Source organism: Pan troglodytes, chromosome 21, assembly GCF_028858775.2.
Source record: "Pan troglodytes isolate AG18354 chromosome 21, NHGRI_mPanTro3-v2.0_pri, whole genome shotgun sequence".
Taxonomy (NCBI): Eukaryota; Metazoa; Chordata; class Mammalia; order Primates; family Hominidae; genus Pan; species Pan troglodytes.
In genome coordinates this window covers 42,962,611-42,983,061 of record NC_072419.2, presented here as the reverse complement: position 1 = coordinate 42,983,061, position 20,451 = coordinate 42,962,611, and the positions used below count along the sequence as shown (strand labels likewise).

Genomic DNA, 20,451 nt, shown 5'->3' with positions numbered 1-20,451 from the left:
TTTTTTTTTTTTTTTTTTTGAGACGGAGTCTCGCTCTGTCACCCAGGCTAGGGTGCAGTGGTGTGATCTCAGCTCACTGCAAGCTCCGCCTACCAGGTTCACGCCGTTCTCCTGCCTCAGCCTCCCGAGTAGCTGGGACTACAGGCGCCCGCCACCGCACCCGGCTAATTTTTTGTATTTTTAGCAGAGACGGGGTTTCACCATGGTCTCGATCTCCTGACCTCATGATCCGCCCACCTCAGCCTCCCAAAGTGCTGGGATTATAAGCGTGAGCCACCGCGCCCGGCCGAGACAGGGTTTCACTGTGTTAGCCAGGATGGTCAGGATCTCCTGACCTCGTGATCCGCCCACCTCAGGCTCCCAAACTGCTGAGATTACAGGTGTGAGCCACTGCGCCTGGCCCAGTGCTTCTATATTTTTAAGGCTGAATTTTCTTTCATGGATACAAGTTGACAGCTTTTTTTTTTTTTTTTTTTTTTCTTTTTTTTTGAGGCGGAGTCTCACTCCGTTGCCCAAGCTGGAGTGCAGTGGGGCGATCCCGGCTCACTGCAACCTCCGCCTCCCAGGTTCATGCGATTTTCCTGCCTCAGGCTCCTGAGTAGCTGGGATTACAGGCCCATGCCACCACACCTGGCTCATTTTTGCATTTTTAGTAGAGACGGGGTTTCACCATGTTGGTCAGGCTGGTCTCGATCTCCTGACCTCGTGATCCGCCAGCCTCGGCCTCCCAAAGTGCTGGGATTACAGGCGTGAGCCACTGTGCCTGGCCTTTTTTTTTTTTTTTTTTTTTTTTTTTTTTGAGATGGGGTCTCGTTTTGTCACCCAGGCTGGAGTGCAGTGGCAGGATCTCGGCTTACTGCAGCCTCTGCCTCCCGAGTTCAAGCGATTCTCCTGCCTCAGCCTCCTGAGTAGCTGGGAAGTAGCTGGGATTACAAGTGCATGCCATCACCCCTGACTAATTTTTGTATTTTTAGTAGAGATGGGGTTTCACCATGTTAGCCAGACTGGTCTTGAACTCCTGACCTCAGGTGATCCACCCGCCTCGGCCTCCCAAAGTGCTGGGATTACAGGCATGAGCCACTCTGGCTGGTTCCTTTTTTTTTTTTTTTTTTTTTTTGAGACAGGTTTTTACTCTGTGGTCCAGGCTGGAGTGCAGTGGCATGATCTCAGTTCACTGCAACCTCTGCCTCCCAGGTTCAAGCAATTCTCCTGCCTCAGCCTCCCGAGTAGCTGGGATTACAGGTGCATGCCACCACACCTGACTAATTTTTGTATTTTAAGTAGAGATGGGGTTTCACCATGTTGGCCAGGCTTGTCTCAAACTCCTCACCTCAAGTGATCCGCCCACCCCAGCCTCCCAAAGTGTTGGGATTACAGGCGTGAGCCACTATGCCTAGCCCCATTTTTTAACTTTTGAAGGTGTTGCTTTTTTTTTTTTTTTTTTTTTTTTGCAAAGGAGTTTTGCTCTTTTGCCCGGTCTAGAGTGAAGTGGTGAAGTGGTGTGATCTCGGCTCACTGCAACCTCCGTCCCCCGGATTCAAGCAATTCTCCTGCCTCAGTCTCTCGTGTAGCTGGGATTATAGGTACCCGCCACCATGCCTGGCTAATTTTTGTATTTTTATTAGAGACGGGGTTTCGCCATGTTGGCCAGGCTGGTCTCGAACTCCTGCCTTGGCCTCCGAAAGTGCTAGGAGAAAGTGTTGCTTTTAAGTCATTTTGTTGGGATGGTTTTAACCAGGGTGTTCACTAAAATATAACTTTGGATGATTAGTCCACAGGTTATATTGCATTTCCAATACCCCCAGGTAGGTACAAGTCTCATATTAAAGTAGTAATGATAATAACGATACCTAAATTTTGTATGGGGTTCAGAATTTTTTTTTTTTTTTTTTTTAGACAGAGTCTTGCTCTGTCACCAGGCTGGAGTGCGGTGGCACAATCTCAGCTCACTGCAACCTCCACCCGCTAGGTTCAAGCAGTTCTCATGCCTCAGCCTCCTGAGTAGCTGAGACTACAGGTGACCACCACCATGCCTGGCGAATTTTTTGTATTTTTGGTGGAGGTGAGTTTCACCATGTTGGCCAGGCTGGTCTCAAACTCCGCCCACCTCAGCCTCTCAAAGTGCTGGTATTACAGGTATCAGCCACTGCGCCCAGCCAATTTTCAGAATTATTTTATAGTAACATCCTGGTAAGCTCCCGTAACCTAACCTGAGAATATGCATTAGAAGGATTAATGATCAGATGGCATCAAGTGGGGAAAATTGGTTATAGAGGTCAGGATGCAGATTGCTCAGGTTCAAATCCTTGCTCTGCTGCTTGCTAGCTGTGTGACCTTTGGCAAATTACAATACCCCGTCCGAGCTTCAGTTTCTTCATCTGTAAAATGGGGTGGATTAAATATGTTGGGAAGCACAATGAAATAATGAATCGATAAAGTGCTTATCACGGTACCTGGCATAGTGTTAAGCGCTCAATAAATTTGGCTCGTATGAGTATTATATACTGCATTTTAGGGCTCTTGTTTGTCCTTTACCTCACTCAGGCTGCCTTAAAGTACAAATTGTTTTTAGGGATTCCGCCTTACAGCTGGCAGGAACTTGGAGCCATCTAAGAGCACACCCCAGGGCTTTGCTGGTGGTAGCTTTCCTCGTGTCCTGAGTTGCCTTCTTCAGGAGTGGAAGGCAGGGGGTTGTGCTTCTGCTTTTAGAGTTACTTTAGTATGACTCCTGTGTTAAAACTTCCGCTGGCCGATGGGTGTCTGGGATTAACAAGAAGGCTCCTAGATGGGTCTTGCTTTGTTCTAGCAGTTATTTATACCAGGACCCTGGAAAGGATAGAATTAATATATAAGACAGACTCAGATTTCCAGCTTGGCAGTCTCTACAAACCTCTCATTTACCACCTGCTGCCAGAACCCAGGAGTGACACAACAGGAAGGTGGGCCTATTGCAGGGGTTGCTGCCCTTTTCCTTTCGGGAAAATATGAGGGGTGTGAATGGCCCTTATCTAGGCCTGAGGATGAGCAGGGGTACTTCCTGTTACAGTGAGGATCTGTGAGCATATGAGCTACTTAAGTAGCTGCCTTTGCTCCTTCCCCACCCCTTAGCTTATGGAGATAGGGGGGATAGCATCTCTGAGAGAATTTCTTCTGGCGAAGAGGTACCCAGACTTTCCTTTATGCAGTGAAAAATCTCAGCTGTATTTTTAAAAGTCTTCCATGGAGCTGGGTGGTTTGGCTTGTTTATCTGGCTTCCTGGGGGAGTCTCCTGAGATCCTTTGCTTTCCTAAGGGCCCCCAGGAGACAGCAGTAGAACCAACATCCATTACCGTAGACACTTGAGGGGATGTTTAAGTCAATAGTTTTAGGATTAGATTAATTCAGCCTTTAACCCTGAGGAAACTTAAGAGCCAAGTCATCAGATAATTGTGCATCTTCTAGACTGAAGTATGGAATTTAGCCCAGTACTCTGGGATCTCTTTCAGAGCTGAGCTAGGAATCTGCATGCTAGTTCCAGCTCCACGCCTAGCTGGCTGTGTGAATTCAGAAATCACTTAAATTTTCTGGGCCTCTTCTCTCATTGGAGAATGAGGGCATTACTGTAAACCAGTGGTTCTTAGCCCTGGCTGCATGTAAGAATTACCTGTGAAGCTTTAAAAACAATACTCAGGCCCTACGTTACCCCAATTAAATTGGATCTTTAAGGTTGGGGCTGAGTCATTGATAATCTTCAGTGCTTCCCAGGTTTAAGTGTAGCTAAGATAACTACGTGGACAACATGACCAAGTTTTAAACAACTGAAAAAAGTTAAGCTTCTGTGTCATTCTGCTCCTCAGAAACCTTCAGGGGTTGTCTGTGTAGTAAAGTCCAGCTCAGGTGCTCTGCATTCTGACCTAGCCTACTTCTGCAGCTTGTCTTCTTTCCCAGCTATATTGTTCTTGGTGTCTCCTGAATGTATTGTCTTTTTTTTTTTTTTTTTTTTTTTTTTTGAGACAGGGCCTCGCTCTGCCCAGGCTGGAGTGCAATGGTGCAATCTAGGCTCACTGCAACCTCCACCCCCTGGGTTCAAGCCTCAGCCTCCCGAGCTGGGATTAAGGCATGCGCCATCATGCTCAGCTAATTTTTGTATTATTAGTGGAAATGGGGTTTCACTTTGTTGGCCAGGCTGATCTTGAACTTCTGACCTCAAGTGATCCTCCCACCTCAGCCTCCCAAAGTGCTGGGATTACAGGTGCCCTGCCTGAGTGTATTGTCTTTAATTCTTTCTTTCCCAACCCTGATGTCCTCACCTGTATGTCCCTCCTCCCTTCCCCTGTTCAAAACATATCCCTTTAGGGCCCATCATTCTCCCCTCCCTTGGGAAACTCCTGACCATCCTAATCCTTAGTTATTTCTCCTGCCTCTGCATTGGTTTTGAGCTTCATTAGCTCTGAGTGTATGTTCCAAACACTAGCTGCAATGTAAACATGATAACTCAAGCAGCATTCAATCCTTCAGAGAGTGGGACACATGGAAATACAGGTTGAGTATCCCTTATCCAAAATGCTTGGGACCAGAAGTGTTTCAGGTTTTGGATTTTTTCCAATTTTGGAATATTTGAATTATACTTACCAGTTGAGCATCCCTAATCTGAAAATCTAAAATCCGAGTGCTCCAATGAGCATTTAGTCTGAGCGTCATGTCAGTGCTCAAAAAGTTTTGGATTTTGAAGCACTTCGGATTTTGGATTTTCAGATTAGAGATGCTCAACATGTGCCACTGGGGTGACTTGTATACTGTTAAACGTGTGATATGGTGTATTGTTGGCTATGTCATTATGTATGTATATCTTGTAAATATTAGTTGATGGATAGCTATCCATGACCAGCCTCCAGCTGTCATTTTTACCCTTATTTCCTATTTCCAGCAGACCTTGTGCTTTCTCATCTCCTTGCCTTTAAGTTATCCTCCCTTTCTGGAATTTCCTCTTTTATTCTTATTCTCATTTACAGGAATTTTATCTATTTCTCAAGGTGCAGTTCAGATATTACCTCCTCCATGAAACTTCTTCCCAGCACCCACAAGCTGCAGTGACTCAATTATGCCCTAAACCTCTGTAACCCTTAGAGCAGTGCTTCTCAATTGGGAGTGATTTTGCCCCAAAGAGGACATTTGGCATTATCTGGAGACATGTTTGGCTGTCACAGCTGTTGGGGGAGTGTGCCACTGTCATCTAGTATTGGAGGCCAGGGATGCTGCTACACATTCTGCAATGCATAGAACAGACCTCCCGCAACAAAAAATCATCTGGCCTAAAATGTCAGTTGTGCCAAGGTTGAGAAACTGCCTTTGAGTTTGTCCAGTTCATAAGCTTCTATGTATACTGCCTCGAACTGTAACAATTTGTTTATAGACCTTATCTCCCCTATTTAATTGAATTAATAGGTAAAGACTAATTCCAGTCCCCCATCTGTGCTTTCTTGTTATTCACTACATATCAGGGCTTAATCCTAGAGCCTGTGGCCTAATCCTAACTGCTTAAGCAGAGATAAAGACATGTTCAGTGCGGAGTGGGTGTGGTGAGGCAGTCTTCTCAATTCTGAATTTCTCTTCTTTTCACTCTCAGTCTTTTCATCTGTGATGACCTGGGAGAAAGTGTGATTTAGGGCATAAAATGAGCATTTGGGATCGGAAGACCTGGGTTTCAGTTCCAGCTGTGCCATTTATTAGTTGTGGTATTTTGGTCAATCCATGTCACCTCTTTTTTTTTTTTTTTGAGACGGAGTCTCGCTCTGTCACTCAGGCTGGAGTGCAATGGCATGATCTCAGCTCACTGCAAAGGTGATCCGCCTGCCTTGGCCTCCCAAAGTGCTGGGATTACAGGCGTGAGCCACCGTGCCCAGGCATGTCACCTCTTTCAGCCTCAGTTTCTTCATGTCTGTTGGTAGCCATGATGCCAGTGCCTCAGTGTTTTAGCTCACGGTGCCATCATAATAATCCAGTGAGATGTTAAATGTGAAGGTGCTCTGTAGATTGGAAAGTGCTGTAATGATTACTCATATAGCCACTGTTCAAAGGTATAAAGAGAGAGGATGTGAATCTGTTTGCTTAGGAGCTCTGCTGACTGCCTTCCCAGCCAGTCCCGTGGCCACTTCCTGTGGCTTTCTAACCATAACTGCTTCAGCACCAGCTTCAGCTGACCCCTTCCAGATTATTCTCTCCAGTATGCCCCCTTTGTTTGTTGCCGTCATTCTGTGTGTTTTTTATTTATTTATATATTTTTTTGAGATGGAGTCTCGCTCTGTCACCCAGGCTAGAGTGTAGTGGCGTGATCTCGGCTCACTGCAAGCTCTGCCTCAGCCTGCCGAGTAGCTGGACTACAGGCACCTGCTACCTCTCCCGGCTAATTTTTTGTATATTTAGTAGAGACGGGGTTTCACCATGTTGGCCAGGATGGTCTCAATCTCTTGACCTCGTGATCCGCCCGCCTTGGCCTCCCAAAGTGCTGGGATTACAGGCGTGAGCCACCGCGCCCGGCCATACCTTCATTCTGTTTTGGTTGTCTGTCTGCAATCTTGCCAAAATAAAAAGTGATTGACTCCGCCCCTAGAATACTAGCTAGCGGCCTGGTGTCAGCACATCCTGGCAAGGCCTGACAAAGGCCAAACTTGGTCATGGGAAAAAGCTATAAAACAAGACAGCTTGCAGTTTCAAAAGCCAATAACTTTCTTATTGTTCTTATTGTCTTTATTAAACTAACAAAGAAATTTATATGTGTATATATATATATATATATATATATATATATATATTTTTTTTTTTTTTTTTTTTTGAGACAGGATCGTGTTCTGTCACCCAGGCTGGAGTGCAGTGGTTTAATCTCAGCTTGCTGCAGCCTTCACCTTTTGGGCTCAAGCAGTCTTCCCACCTCAGCCTCCTGACTAGCTGGGATTACAGGCACACGTCATCACACCCGGCTAATTTTTGTATTTTTTATAGACACAGGGTCTTGCCATGTTGCCCGGGCTGGTCTCAAACTCCTGGGCTCAAGCAATCCACCCTCCTTGGCCTCCCAAAATGCTAGATTAGAGGCATGAGCCACCTTGCCTCGCCAAAGCAATGTTTTTAAGTGCTTGAAATCTCAGTGAGCTTCATCTGACTAAATGGACACAGTGCAGAATGAGATACAAGCTGAGACCCTCATGTCCCCAGGGTCAGGCCAAGTGTACCCTCCTGCTTATTTGCTGAGTGATCTCCAGCAAGCGGTTGACCCTCACTAGGCTAATACCTGGGGAAATGCTTAGGATTGTAGTAAGGCTCATGCTGGTGGGGAGGAATGTGAAGTACTACTTCTACAGGGAGCTTCAGGATCACAGAATGCCAGCCCTGTCAGGGACTCAAAAAGGTCATCCTGCCCAATCTTTTCCCTTGACAGATGGGGTAACTGAGGCCCAGAAAGGGAAAATGCTTTGCTCAGCGTCACTGAGCTATGTAGGGGCCCATTTAGGTTTAGAATCCACATCTGATGTGCTTACAGGCTCTTTCCATTACTGGAAGAATCCATGCATCTCTGGGTGTCTTTTTTCTGAGTGAACAAAGGATTGCACTCTGTATTATCACGCTTTAAACTGTGTTCTGCAGAGCCCTAGTGGTCTCACCACCACTTCAACCAAAGCCTCTACATGTTTTCTGTTTTCTATTTCGGAGTTTTGCTGTAAAACTTGAAAGTCACTGATCTTGTTGATCTTTTAAAGCCCCTCCCAGTGTGTGTCTCTCCTGGATTCCTGGTGACATTTTTGCTTGCATTTCAATTCAGAAATGTTAGTTTCTATATTTCTATTATTTATTTATTTAGTTTGAGACAGGGTCTCACTCTGTTGCCCAGGCTGGACTGCAGCGGTGCAGTCGTGGCTCGCTGCAGCCTCAACCTCCTGGGTTTAGGTGATCCTCCCACCTCAGCCTCCTGAGTGGCTGATACTACAGGCACATACCATCACACCCTGCTAATTGTTTAATTTTTTGTAGAGATGGGATCTCACTGTGTTGCTCAGGCTGGTCTTGAGCTCCTGGACTCAAGTGATCCTCCCACCTCCCAAAGTGCTGGGATTATAGATTTGATCCACTATGCCAACTAACTTCTATATTTCTTTTCTTTCTTTTTTTTTTTTTTGAGATGGAGTCTTGCTCTGTCGCCCAGGCTGGAGCACAGTGGTGCGATCTCGGCTCACTGCAAGCTCTGCCTCCTGGATTCATGCCATTCTCCTGCCTCAGCCTCCCGAGTAGCTGGGACTACAGGCGCCCGCCACCATGCCCAGCTAATTTTTTTGTATTTTTTTAGTAGAGACGGGGTTTCACCATGTTAGCCAGGATGGTCTCGATTTCCTGACCTTGTGATCCACCCGCCTCGGCCTCCCAAAGTGCTGGGATTACGGGTGTGACCCATCGCGCCTGGCCTAATTTCTATATTTCTAAAAAGTGATGTACATAGTCATGGGCTTTTCAGCATGGAGAACTGAACTTCATTTTTCCTAGATTTTAACACCACTGACTTTTACTGTCCAAAGTTAATGGCCCTTTCATAGTCTTCATCCTCCTCCTTTTTTCTTCAGCATTTGACAGTTTTCCTCCACTTTTGTGTAAATCTCTCTTCTCCCTTGAATTCTTTGACATTGTATTTCTGCCTTTCCTCTAGCATCTCTGAACATTTTTTCTTTGTCTCTTACTGGTTCTTTCTTTTCCATCACTGAGTTGTCCTTCAGAAGAGCACAGGCCTACATACCTCCTTATCTCTGGTTTGGTGGTCGTTTGGAGGCTTACCTCACTCATTCTCACTCCCACCTGTGCTCAGGTCTCTCTTGGATTCCTGACTGAAATTGATTTTCTTTTTAACAAATCAGTTTCTCTGTTACTTTTTCTCAGCTCACTAATTTCCATTCATTGTTCCATAATTCTTTTATCTCCCCAACTGAAAACTTTGGCAAAATCTAACTCTTCTCTGACCTTGTTCTACTTTTTTTCTTCCTTTCTTTTTTTTTTTTTTCGAGACAGCATCTCCCTCTGTTGCCCAGGCTGGAGTGCAGTGGCGCGATCTTGGCTCACTCCAACCTCCTCCTCCCAGTTTTAAGCGATTCTCATGCCTCAGCCTCCCAAGTAGCTGGAATTACCACCACGCCTGGCTAATTTTTGTTTGGTTAATAGTGACGGGGTTCTACCATATTGGCCAGGCTGGTCTCGAACTCCTGGCCTCAAATAATTCTCCCATCTCGGCCTCCCACAGTGCTAGGATTATAGGCATGAGCCACTGTGCCCTGGCCAACCTTGTGCCATTTTTACCAATTTTATATCCCAGAGCTCCCCCTCCTTTTTTTTTTTATTTTTTTCACATTTCGTAATTTCAGGAGCCTGACAGACCCTTGTTATCTTTCAGCGAGGTTTCTGCAAACTATTTTGTTTCTCCAGTATATTCACATTTTAGTTGATTGGACCTGCTGAGTCTTTAAAAAATCGCATCTTAGCCTGGGCAACATAGTAAGACCTGTTTCTACCAAAAAGCAAAAATTAGCCAGGCATAGTGGTATATGTCTGTAGTCCTTAGCTCTTTGGGAGGCTGAGGCGGGAGGATTGCTTGACCATTGGAATTCAAGGTTACAGTGAACTAAGATGGTGCCACTGCACTCCAGCCGAGTGACAAAGCAAGACCCTGTCTCCAAAAAAACAATTTTTTTTTTTTTGGAGAGAGAGTCTCGCTCTGTCGCCCGGGCTGGAGTGCAGTGGCACAATCTCACCTCACTGCAACCTCTGCCTCCCAGGTTCAAGCGAGTCTCCTGCTTCTGCCTCCCGAGTAGCTGGGATTACAGGCACGTGCTATCATGCCCGGCTAATTTTTGTATTTTTGGTAGACACTAGGTTTCACCACGTTGGCCAGGCTGGTCTCAAACTCCTGACCTCAGGTGATCTGCCCGCCTCGGCCTCCTAAAGTGCTGGGATTACAGGCGTGAGCCACCGTGCCCGGCCCCTAAAACATTTAAAAATAAAAAATAAAAGTTCCATCTAGTTTACTGAAATTTTGGAAGAAGGCAGGACGAAATCAAATTAATGGAATCTTCCTTTACCCCATCCTCACTGATCTCTATTGAAGATTGTTGCTAATTGGCTGGGCATGGTGGCTCATGCCTGTAATTCTAGCACTTTGGGAGGCTGACGTGGGTGGATCGCTTGAGCTCAGGAGTTAGAGACCAGCCTGGGCAACAAAGTGCAACCCTGACACTACAAAACGTACAAAAATTAGCCAGGCGTGGTTGCGTGTGCCTGTGGTCCCAGCTACTTGGAAGGGTGAGGTAAGAGAATGGCTTGAGCCTGGAAGACAGAGGTTGCAGGTAGCCGAGATTGTGCCACTGCACTCTAGCCTGGGTGACAGAGCCAAACTCTGTCTCAAAAAAAAAAAAAGATTGTTGCTAATAATAATGAAGGCTTTCAGTTCATCTCCTCACCTCAGATTATCTCCATCTCTCTTCAGTGATGAGGTCACATGTTAGACTCTCATCACTTAAAACTGATCATATCTGAGATCCTAAACAAGATTCCCAGGTGATAGATTTTGAGGCTTGCTGTTCTAACAAGCAAGAAATAGCCCTTGCCTCTGAAACTGTTTGCCAAGTAATAGCTGGAACTTCATTTCTCTTTTCTCTACTCATTCCACATCCTCTATGCCCTTAGCGTTATAACTACTGAGATAGTGAGGGCTCTTGTCCTGGTGTGATGACTCAGAGCTTCATTTCTAAGGTGTCTGAGTCATTGTTGGTATGTATAGGATTACTTTAGGCTTCTCTCACCTCAAGGAGGTGCCACAGGCTGGGTAAAGAGGAAAAAACTTGCTCAGGGTCCTACAATCAGTAGATGGGGCCTGGCACAGACATTATGGTATATGAGTTGAGTATCCCTTATCCAAAATGCCTTGAACAGCCTGGGAGCAGTGGCTTACACCTGTAATCCCAGCACTTTGGGAGGCTGAGGTCGGCGGATCACCTGAGGTCAGGAGTTCGAGACCAGCCTGGCCAACATGGTGAAACCTTGTGTCTACTAAAAATACAAAACTTAGCTGGGCATGGTGGCACCTATAGTCCCAGCTACTTGGGAGATGGAGGCAGGAGAATCACTTGAGCCCAGGAGGCGGAGGTTGCAGTGAGCCGCGATCGAGCCGCTGCACTCCAGCCTGGGCGACAGAGTGAGACTCTGTCTCAAAACCTCCCCCCCCAAAAAACAAAAAAAACAAAATGCCTTGAACCAGATGTGTTTCAGATTTTGGATTTTTTCTGATTTTGCAATATGCATTATACTTACTGTTTAAGCATCCCAAATCTGAAAATGTGAAATCTGAAATGCTCCAAAACCCCAATCTTTTTGAGCACAGACTTGATGTTCAGGGGAGATGCCCACTGGAGTTTGTGTATGTATGTATGTGTCCATGTATCCATCCACCCATCCATCCATCTATCTATCCATCTGTCTATCCATCTGTCCTTTATCACTTCTTCCAGGCATCCATTGGAGCATTTTGGATTTCAGATTTTTTAATTTGGGCTGCTCAACCTGTAATGGGAAAAGCAAAGGTTTTAAAATCCTTTCCCTGGCTGGGCGCAGTGGCTCACGCCTGTAATCCCAGCACTTTGGGAGGCTGAGGCGGGTAGATCACGAGGTCAGGAGATCGAGACCATCCTGGTTAACAGTGAAACCCCGTCTCTACTAAAAATACAAAAAAATTAGCCGGGCGTTGTGGCAGGTGCCTGTAGTCCCAGCTACTCGGGAGGCTGAGGCAGGAGAATGGCGTGAACCTGGGAGGCGGAGTTTGCAGTGAGCCGAGATCGTGCCACTGCACTCCACCCTGGGCGACACAGCGAGACTCCGTCTCAAAAAAAAAAAAAAATCCTTTCCCTATTATTCACTTATTTAGAGGCAGGGTCTTGCTGTGTTGCCCAGGCTGGACTCAAACTCTTGGGCTGAAGCAATCCTCCTGCATTAGCCTTTCAAGTAGCTGAGACTATAGTTGCATGCTACCGCTCCTGGCTCTTTATTACTTAGATGTGGGGATTTTAGAAGTTACTTAACTTCTCTGAGCCTAAATTTCTCATCTATAAAGAAATAGGCCGGGCACGGTGGCTCATGCCTGTAATCCCAGCACTTTGGGAGGCTGAGGAGGGCGGATCACGAGGTCAGGAGATCGAGACCATCCTGGCTAACACGGTGAAACTCCGTCTCTACTAAAAATACAAAAAATTAGCCGGGCTTGGTGGCCGGCGCCTATAGTCCCAGCTACTTGGGAGGCTGAGGCGGGAGAATGGCGTGAACCCGGGAGGCGGAGCTTGCAGTAAGCTGAGATGTGCCACTGCACTCCAGCCTGGGTGACAGAGCGAGACTCCGTCTCAAAAAAAAAAAAAAAAAGAAAAGAAAAGAAAAAAGAAAGAAATTAAAGGCTGGGTGCGGTGGCTCATGCTGGTAATCCCACCACTTTGGGAGGCCAAAGCAGGCGGATTACCTGAGGTCAAGAGTTCGAGACCAGCCTGGCCAACATGGTGAAACCCCGTCTCTACTAAAAATATAAAAATTAGCCGGTCCTGGTGGCAGATGCCTGTAATCCCAGCTACTCGGGAGGCTGAGGCAGGAGAATCGCTTGAACCCAAGAGGCGGAGGTTGCAGTGAGCTGAGATCGTGCCACTGCACTCCAGCCTATGTGATGAGTAAAACTCTGTCTCAGAGAAAAAAATAAAGATATCTAGGCTGGGCGGGGTGGCTCACACTTGTAATCCCAGCACTTTGGGAGACTGAAGCTGGCAGATTACTTGAGGGCAGGAGTTTGAGACCAGCCTTGCTAACAGGGAAGCCCTGTCTTTACTGAAAAATACAAAAATTAGCTGGGCATGGAGGCATGCGCCTATAGTCCCAGCTACTTGGGAGGCTGAGGCAGGAGAATCACTTGAACCTGGGAGGCGGAAGTTGCAGTGAGCCGAGATCGCCTCACTGTGCTCCAGCCTGGGCAACAGAGCAAGACTCTTGTCTCAGGAAAAAAAAAAAAAAAAAAAAGAAAGATATCTACCAGAGAGGATTGTTATGAGGATTAAACATAAGGTGCCGAGATTATAATTCCTGACAGAGTAGGTAGCCACCTTTTCTCCTTTCCCTTTCTAGCCATTTGGTATCAGATTCATTTCCTTAATTTGAAGATGGCTAGTTTTTCCTTATCAATCCTCCCTCCTACTCATATGACTAGGAAACAGGCAAAAATTATTGACTGCAATTTATAAAATCCCTACTTGCCTTTTGAAAATATTAATAGCTTTTAGTACCTGTATGGGATCTGGCAGCCATACCATTTGTACAGATGCCGGAACTGCAGGCCTTAGATCCCCAGGAGGGAGCCCGTCTGTGCAGCTGAGGGATCTGGAGATGGAGTTTTCCACCAGAATCTTAGTTTTCTTGTATATGTTATAAAACTGCTCATTGGCAAGGGCTTGAGACATTGAAAGCGGAGCAAAAATGGAGTCTCCAGAAGAATGCATTAGATCCCCTAATAGTGGAAGGTGAATGTCTACTGCCATGTTGCCAAATCCTGAGTCACCCTGGAGCAGCTTACTGTCCTGCACAACATTGTCGCCTGAGCCTGCATTGGGCCTAGCTGATAGGGACAGCCTTCTCATTTAATTTGTGTCTTTGTTTAAGTGTTTGTTGGTGTAAAAATTGCATTTTTCTTCATCTTTAAAAAAATACTTAGGGATGGGTATGGTGGCTCACACCTGTAATCCCGCACTTTGGGAAGCCAAGGCAGGGGGATTGCTTGAGTCTAGGAGTTCAAGAGCAGTCTGGACAACATAGTGAAACTCCTGTCTCTAAAAAAAATGTTTTTTAAATTAGCAAGGCATGGTGGCACATGCCCATTGTCTCAGCTGTATGAGAGGCTGGGGTGGGAGGATTGCTTGAGGCTGGGAGGTTGAGAGCCATGATTGTGCCACTGCACTCCAGCCTAGGTGAAAGAGTAAGACCCCATCTCAAAAAAAAAAAAAAAAAAGGAACACTAGGTGAATGCCAGTCATTTTGGACTTGAGGGCACCTTAGGCCTTTCTCTGACCCTTTGACAGGCCCACCCATGTGGAGTCATATTTGAATAATTCCCATCTTGAAGTGCATTCCTTTCCAGTGAGTGAATTAAAGTAGGGATAAAGTGGGTGAGTGGAAAAAACAATTTCAGGAAATCACCATTTAAGTGGGAAAAAGAAAAACAAGTGGAAATAGGCTAAAATGGTTTTCTTTAGGTGGAAGGACAATGAGTAAATTATCTGTTCATTATTCTGTGATTTCTGTATTTTCTTTTCTTTTTTTTTTTTTTTTTTTTCAGACGGAGTCTCATTCTGTCACCCAGGCTGGAGTGCAGTGGTGCGATCTCAGCTCACTGCAACTTCTGCCTCCCAGGCTCAAGTGATTCTCCTGCCTCAGCCTCCCGAGTAGCTGAGATTACAGAGCTTGCCACCACACCCAGCTAATTTTTATATTGTTAGTAGAGACAGGGTTTCACCATGTTGTCCAGACTGGTCTCGAACCTCAGGTGATCCACCCACCTCGGCCTCCCAGCGTGCTGGGATTACAGGCGTGAGCCACCGTTCTCGGCCAATTTCCGTATTTTCTTCTTTTCTGTTTTTTGAGACAGGGTCTCACTCTGTCGCCCAGGCTGGAGTGCGGTGGCGCAATCTCAGCTTACTGCAACCTCCACCTCCAAGGATCAAGCAATTCTCCTGCCTCAGCCTCCTGAGTAGCTGGGATTACAGGCGTGCACCACCACACCTGTCTAATTTTTTTTATTTTTAGTAGAGATGGGGTTTCTCCATGTTGGCCAGGCTGGTCTTGAACACCTGACCTCAAATGATCCGCCTGCCTCGGCCTCCCAAAGTGCTGGGATTACAGGCGTGAGCCACTGCGCCCGGCCGATTTTCATATTTTCTAAAGTGAGCACATATTGCTTTTATAAAAGGGAAAAAGCTGGTTTTGTTTTGTTTTGTTTTTAAATTTTTGAGACAGAGTCTTGTTCTGTTGCCCAGGCTGGAGTACAGTTGACAGATCTTGGCTCACTGCAACCTCCGCCTCCTGGGTTCAAATGATTCTCGTGCCTCAGCCTGCTGGAGTAGCTGGAATTACAGGCATGTGCCACCACACGCAGCTAATCTTTGTACTTTTAGTAGAAATGGGGTTTCACCATGTTGACCAGGCTGGTCTCGAACTCCTGACCTCAGGTGATCCATCCATCTCCGCCTCCCAAAGTGCTGGGATTACAGGTGCGAGCCACCAGGCCCGGCCGGAAAACGCTTTTAAATTGCCATTTAAAATAACTGATAAATAGTAAAGTTCAAATAAAAAGTAGCCACAGTTTGTAGTGTTATTAATAAACAAACATGGAGTAGATTCCAGTTAGGCCAATATTTTGAGAGTTAAGTGGGGACTGTGAAAAAGAGAATGTAGATGCTGGCTGAAACTCACTGTTTAAGAGTCAAGCCACCTCATCCCCTTTTGAAATGTGACTGGTGTAAAAACAAAAAAAAATTCAACTTCTGGGCATTAAGTAGCTCAATCAAGTATATGGGTGCCTGCGATCTGACAAAAGAACCACTGTCCTATAGGGAGGTTAAACATCATCAAACTTGTGGTCTCTAGGTGGTTCACACTTTTGGAATATTCACAGTTAGCATGTGGGGTTCATAGCCTGAGGAGTGTTCTCAATAGACATCCTCTGAGTCCCTTGAATAAATGATAAGAGGGCTTTTTTTGTTAGTCTGTTCTAACATAGGCATAGCTGGGAGCAGGATTTATTTCAGTGTGTTGGCAAATAATAGCTAAAAGGTAGCCTGGAACACGTACCCTCTCCATAGGTAATTAAATCAAAATCATGTCATTCTATCTCTAGAAGGTAAACAGAAAAGTGGATTAATATAGTACACTAGGCCGGGCGCAGTGGCTCACGCCTGTGATCCTAACACTTTGGGAGGCTGAGGTGTGTGGATCACTTGAAGGCAGGAGTTCAAGACCAGCCGGGCTAACATGGTGAAACCCTGTCTCTACTAAAAATACAAAAATTAGCTGGGCATGGTAGCAGGTGCCCATAGTCCCAGCTTCTCGGGAGACTGAGGCACGAGAATCGCTTGAGCCCAGGAGGCAGAGGTTCCAGTGAACCACGATTGTGCCACTGCACTCCAGCCTGGGTGACAGAGCAAGACTAGGTCTCAAAAAAAAAAAAAAAAAACACAAAAACACCATACACACACACACACACACACACACACACACACACACACACACACATACATACATATATTAGACTAATATCTTTTGAAGGCTTTCTTGATTTCCACCAATCAGACATAATTGCTTCTCCTTTGAATTCCTATGGCCCTTCTTTTTATTTATCAATTTGTAGATCAACATCATCTCTACTCTTTAGAGGCAGGGACCCTTTTTGTATCTTCCATAGTGCAATGGGTACTCAATAAATGGTTGTTAAATGTAAATCCCCAACTCTGAATTAACATTTTTCCTGACTTGATAGGTTTAGGGCCAAGACAAAAAGGATGATGCCTGAAGCTTTGAAGTCTAGGTGGGAATCACTTTCCTGCAATATTGAGTATTTGCAGCCTATCCCCATGGCTTCTTGCATGGTGAGATAGAAGAAGAATTTGTAGTTCATTACCCTGCCTACCTCTCTCCAACTTGTCTCCTCTCTCTGAGCTCCCCATTCTGCTCTCCCTATGTATTAGTTCTCTATTGCTATAGATCACTCTAAAACAAAATTATTATCTCTCATGGTTTCTGTGGGTCAGAAACTTGGGAGCAGGCTTGGTAGGGTGGTTCTGACTTAGAGTCTCTCATGTGGTTGCAGTCAGGTGTCCCTGGGGCTGTAGCTATCCAAACTCTTGACTGGGGCTGGAGGATTCATTTGCAAGGTAACTCACACACATGGCTAGCAGGTTGGCGCTGGCAAGTTGGTTCCTCTCCACATGGGCCTCGCCAGAGGGCTGTTTGAGTGTCCTGATGATATGGCAGCTAGCTTACCCTAGAACTAGTAATTTATAGTGTCTTGAAGCAGAAAGTGTAATGTGTTTTATGATGCAGCTTCAGAAGTGACATATTGTTGCTTCCTCCATATTCTATTAGTTACACGAGCCATCCCTGATTTATTTGGGTGGGCGATTATACATATGTGTGAATGAATATCAGGAGTCAGGGATCACTGGGCTCGTTGAAGGCCATCTTGGAGCTGACTACCATACCTTTCACCCACTGCTGTGATTCCCCAAATGAGGATTAGTAAGCTTAGCCTTGGTTCCCTCCTCTTTCATTCCCACTGCCATTCCTAATTTAAGTCCTCATCCTGCAGTAATAATCTTCAATTTTTGTCCCCGCTTAATCCGTCTTCCAGTCTGTTCCAAGCATAGTTTTGAGTATGTTGTTTCTTTATCCGTCTTCAGTAACTAAAACATGTGCTCCATGAGAGCAAAGACTATTGTATTAATTGTATTAATCTGTTGCTGCATAAAAATATTACCTCAAATGTAGTAGCCTAAAACAACACATATTCATTGTCTCTCAGTTTCTGTGGTTCAGGAGTCTGGTGTGGGCTGTGTAGGTCCTCTGCAACATGGCGATCAAGGTGTCGGTCAGCTTCTTATCTGACACTCAGCTGGGGAAGGATCTGCTTCCAGGCTCCTGTTGTTGGCAGCATTCAGTTCCTTGCAGATTGTTGAACTGAAGGTCTCAGTTTCTTGCTGTCTTTCTGCTGGAGGCTGCTCTCAGTTACTTGTTACGTGGCCCTCTCACAGCACATCAGCTTGCCTCTTCAGACCTAGCAGGGGAGAGTGTCCCTCAGCAAGACAGATGTGAAAATATTATATAATGTAATCATGCAAAGTCACTCATGTACATTCCATCACTTTTGCCGTATTCTAATGGTTAAAAGCAAGCCACAGGCCCTGCGCACACTCACTGGGGGGATTAGGCAAGGACGTGAATACCAGGAGGCAAGAATCCTATAGACCAGGTTAGTGTCTATCTGCCGTAACTATGTGTCTTTAGCACCCTGAGCAGGGCATGGCACAGAGTAAGTCTCATATTTGAATGAATGGGTGTACTGTGACTATTATGTTTCCAACTTCTGGCTTAAGCATTTTTCTTCACTTCTTTCTTTTCTGTTTCAGAGTTACTGATTTATTCTTGAGATTCCTCTACTCTCGTTATCTGACCTCATGGATGAACTTCAGGATGTTCAGCTCACAGAGATCAAACCACTTCTAAATGATAAGGTAAAGACTTTTCTGTTTTCACTAAAATATGGACAAGCCTTTTCTTCTGATAGTATTTCATTTTCTGTATCATCTAAATAGTAACTTAAAACATATTTAGCTTGACTTTCAATGAAAGGAATACTTTAAAAATCTATTTCTTTTTTTTTTTGAGACGGTGTCTCACTCTGTTGCCAGGCTGGAGTGCAGTGGTGCAATCTCGGCTCACTGCAACCTCTGACTCCCTGGTTCAAGCAATTCTCTTGCCTCAGCCTCCCAAGTAGCTGAGATTACAGGCACGTGTCATCACGCCCAGCTAATTTTTGTATTTTTAGTAGAGACAGGGTTTCATCATGTTGGCCAGGATGGTCTCGATCTCCTGACCTCGTGATCCTCCCGCCATGGCCTCCCAAAGTACTGGGATTACAGGTGTGAGCCACTGTGCCAGGCCAAAAAATCTATTTCTTAAGCATCTTTTTGATGTTTCCCCCCTTTTATTTCTTCCTACTTTTGTTTCCATGAGCCACGTTCAATCAGGTTATCTTTGAGATTTTTGTATTTTACAGATAGAGATGCTAAGGGAAAAAATAATGTGGCAATGTTAAGCAGAAAGTATGAGGGTGGGGCTGGGCGCAGTGGCTCACACCTGTAATCCCAGCACTTTGGGAGGCCAAGGCAGGTGGATCACTTGAGGTCAGGAGTTTGAGACCAGCCTGGACAACAAGGTGAAACCTTGTCTCTACTATAAATAGAAAAATTAGCTAGATGTGGTGGCACACACCTGTAATCCCAGCTACTCGGGAGGCTGAGGCAGGAGAATTGCTAGAACCCAGGAGGTGGAGTGGAGGTTGCAGTGAGCCAAGACTGCGCCACTGCACCCCAGTCTGGGTGACTCAGTGAGACTCTGTCTCAAAAAAAAAAAAAAAGAAAAGAAAAAAGAAGTATGAGGGTGGAGTTTGACTCAGAATCCAAGTGTCTTGACTTTCAGTTTCAATAAGGAAAATTTACCATCCATGGCTGGTGATGTACGTAGGCTGCAGTGTTCTCCCTAAAGTTTGCCAAGTCTATGATGTGGTCTTCCTGTCAATATGACATCAGGGAGGACTGGATGTCAGTACACCACATTTTTATGTTAGTGTCAGAGAGCTACACAAGGAGCAGATGAGACCACAGTTGATGACCACTAGACACTGGTGTGATATGATTTACCAAAAGAAAGGTTTTGGCCAGGTGCAGTGGCTTATGCCTGTAATCCCAGCACTTTGGGAGGCCAAGGCTGACGGATCACTTGAGGTCAGGAGTTTGAGATCAGCCTCGCCAACATGGTGAAATTCCATCTCTACTAAAAATACAAAAATTAGCTGGGCGTGGTGGTGCAGGCCTGTAGTCCCAGCTACTCAGGAGGCTGAGGCAGAAGAATCACTTGAACCCGGAAGGCAGAGGTTGCAGTGAGCCGAGATCATGCCACTGCACTCCAGCCTGGGCGACAGAGCAAAACTCTGGCTCAAAAAAAAGAAAAGAAGTTTTGTTTTCTCTCTTGTTCCTTATTGTTCGGTAAATGTGCCTGAAATTCCTTCTTTTTTTTTTTTGAGACGGAGTCTCACTCTGTCACCCAGGCTGGAGTGCAATGATGCAATCTCGGCTCACTGCAAGCTCCGCCTCCCGGTTTCAAGTGATTCTTCTGCCTCAGCCTCCGGAGTGGCTGGGATTACAGGCGTGCACCTGGCTAATTTTTGTATTTTTAGTAGAGACAGGGTTTCACCATGTTGGTCAGGCTGGTCTCGAACTCCTGACCTTGTGATCTACCTGCCTTGGCCTCCTAAAGTGCTGGGATTACAGGCATGAGCCACCATGCCCAGCTGCTTGAAATTCCTTCTTTTCCACTCTATTCTTTTGGTGTATTGTCATTGTCCCCTCTTGAAATACTCTTGTAGCTTTGTGTGAGTGAGGCCATGCCATCCTTTCCTGAGGGAGTGTTGACGGAGTGTGAGGATAAAGATGGATGGGCGGAGGGGCGGGGAGGGGGTGTGCGGGTGACACCAGGGGATGATCTGTTGCTTATTACTTTTATCTGCCCACGGCAAGGCCCTTCACCTGCAGCCTCTGGAGCTGCTGACTTATTTTGTGCTTACTAATTTGCTTTTGAATCCTGCCACCCCCA

At 45.8% G+C, this 20,451-nt stretch overlaps 1 protein-coding gene across 7 annotated transcripts in view; it reads left to right on the top strand.

Annotated features, from left to right (window-relative positions):
* NDRG3 (NDRG family member 3) overlaps positions 1–20,451 on the top strand; it is a 94,142-nt gene that overhangs the window by 6,209 nt on the left and 67,482 nt on the right. For all 7 annotated transcript variants that reach the window (XM_001138768.5, XM_009437171.4, XM_009437169.5 and 4 more), the window contains exon 2: positions 18,207–18,311. In XM_001138768.5, the coding sequence (XP_001138768.1) occupies positions 18,255–18,311 (57 nt within the window). In that variant the 5' untranslated portion in view covers positions 18,207–18,254. The remainder of the gene's footprint in view (positions 1–18,206; positions 18,312–20,451) is intronic.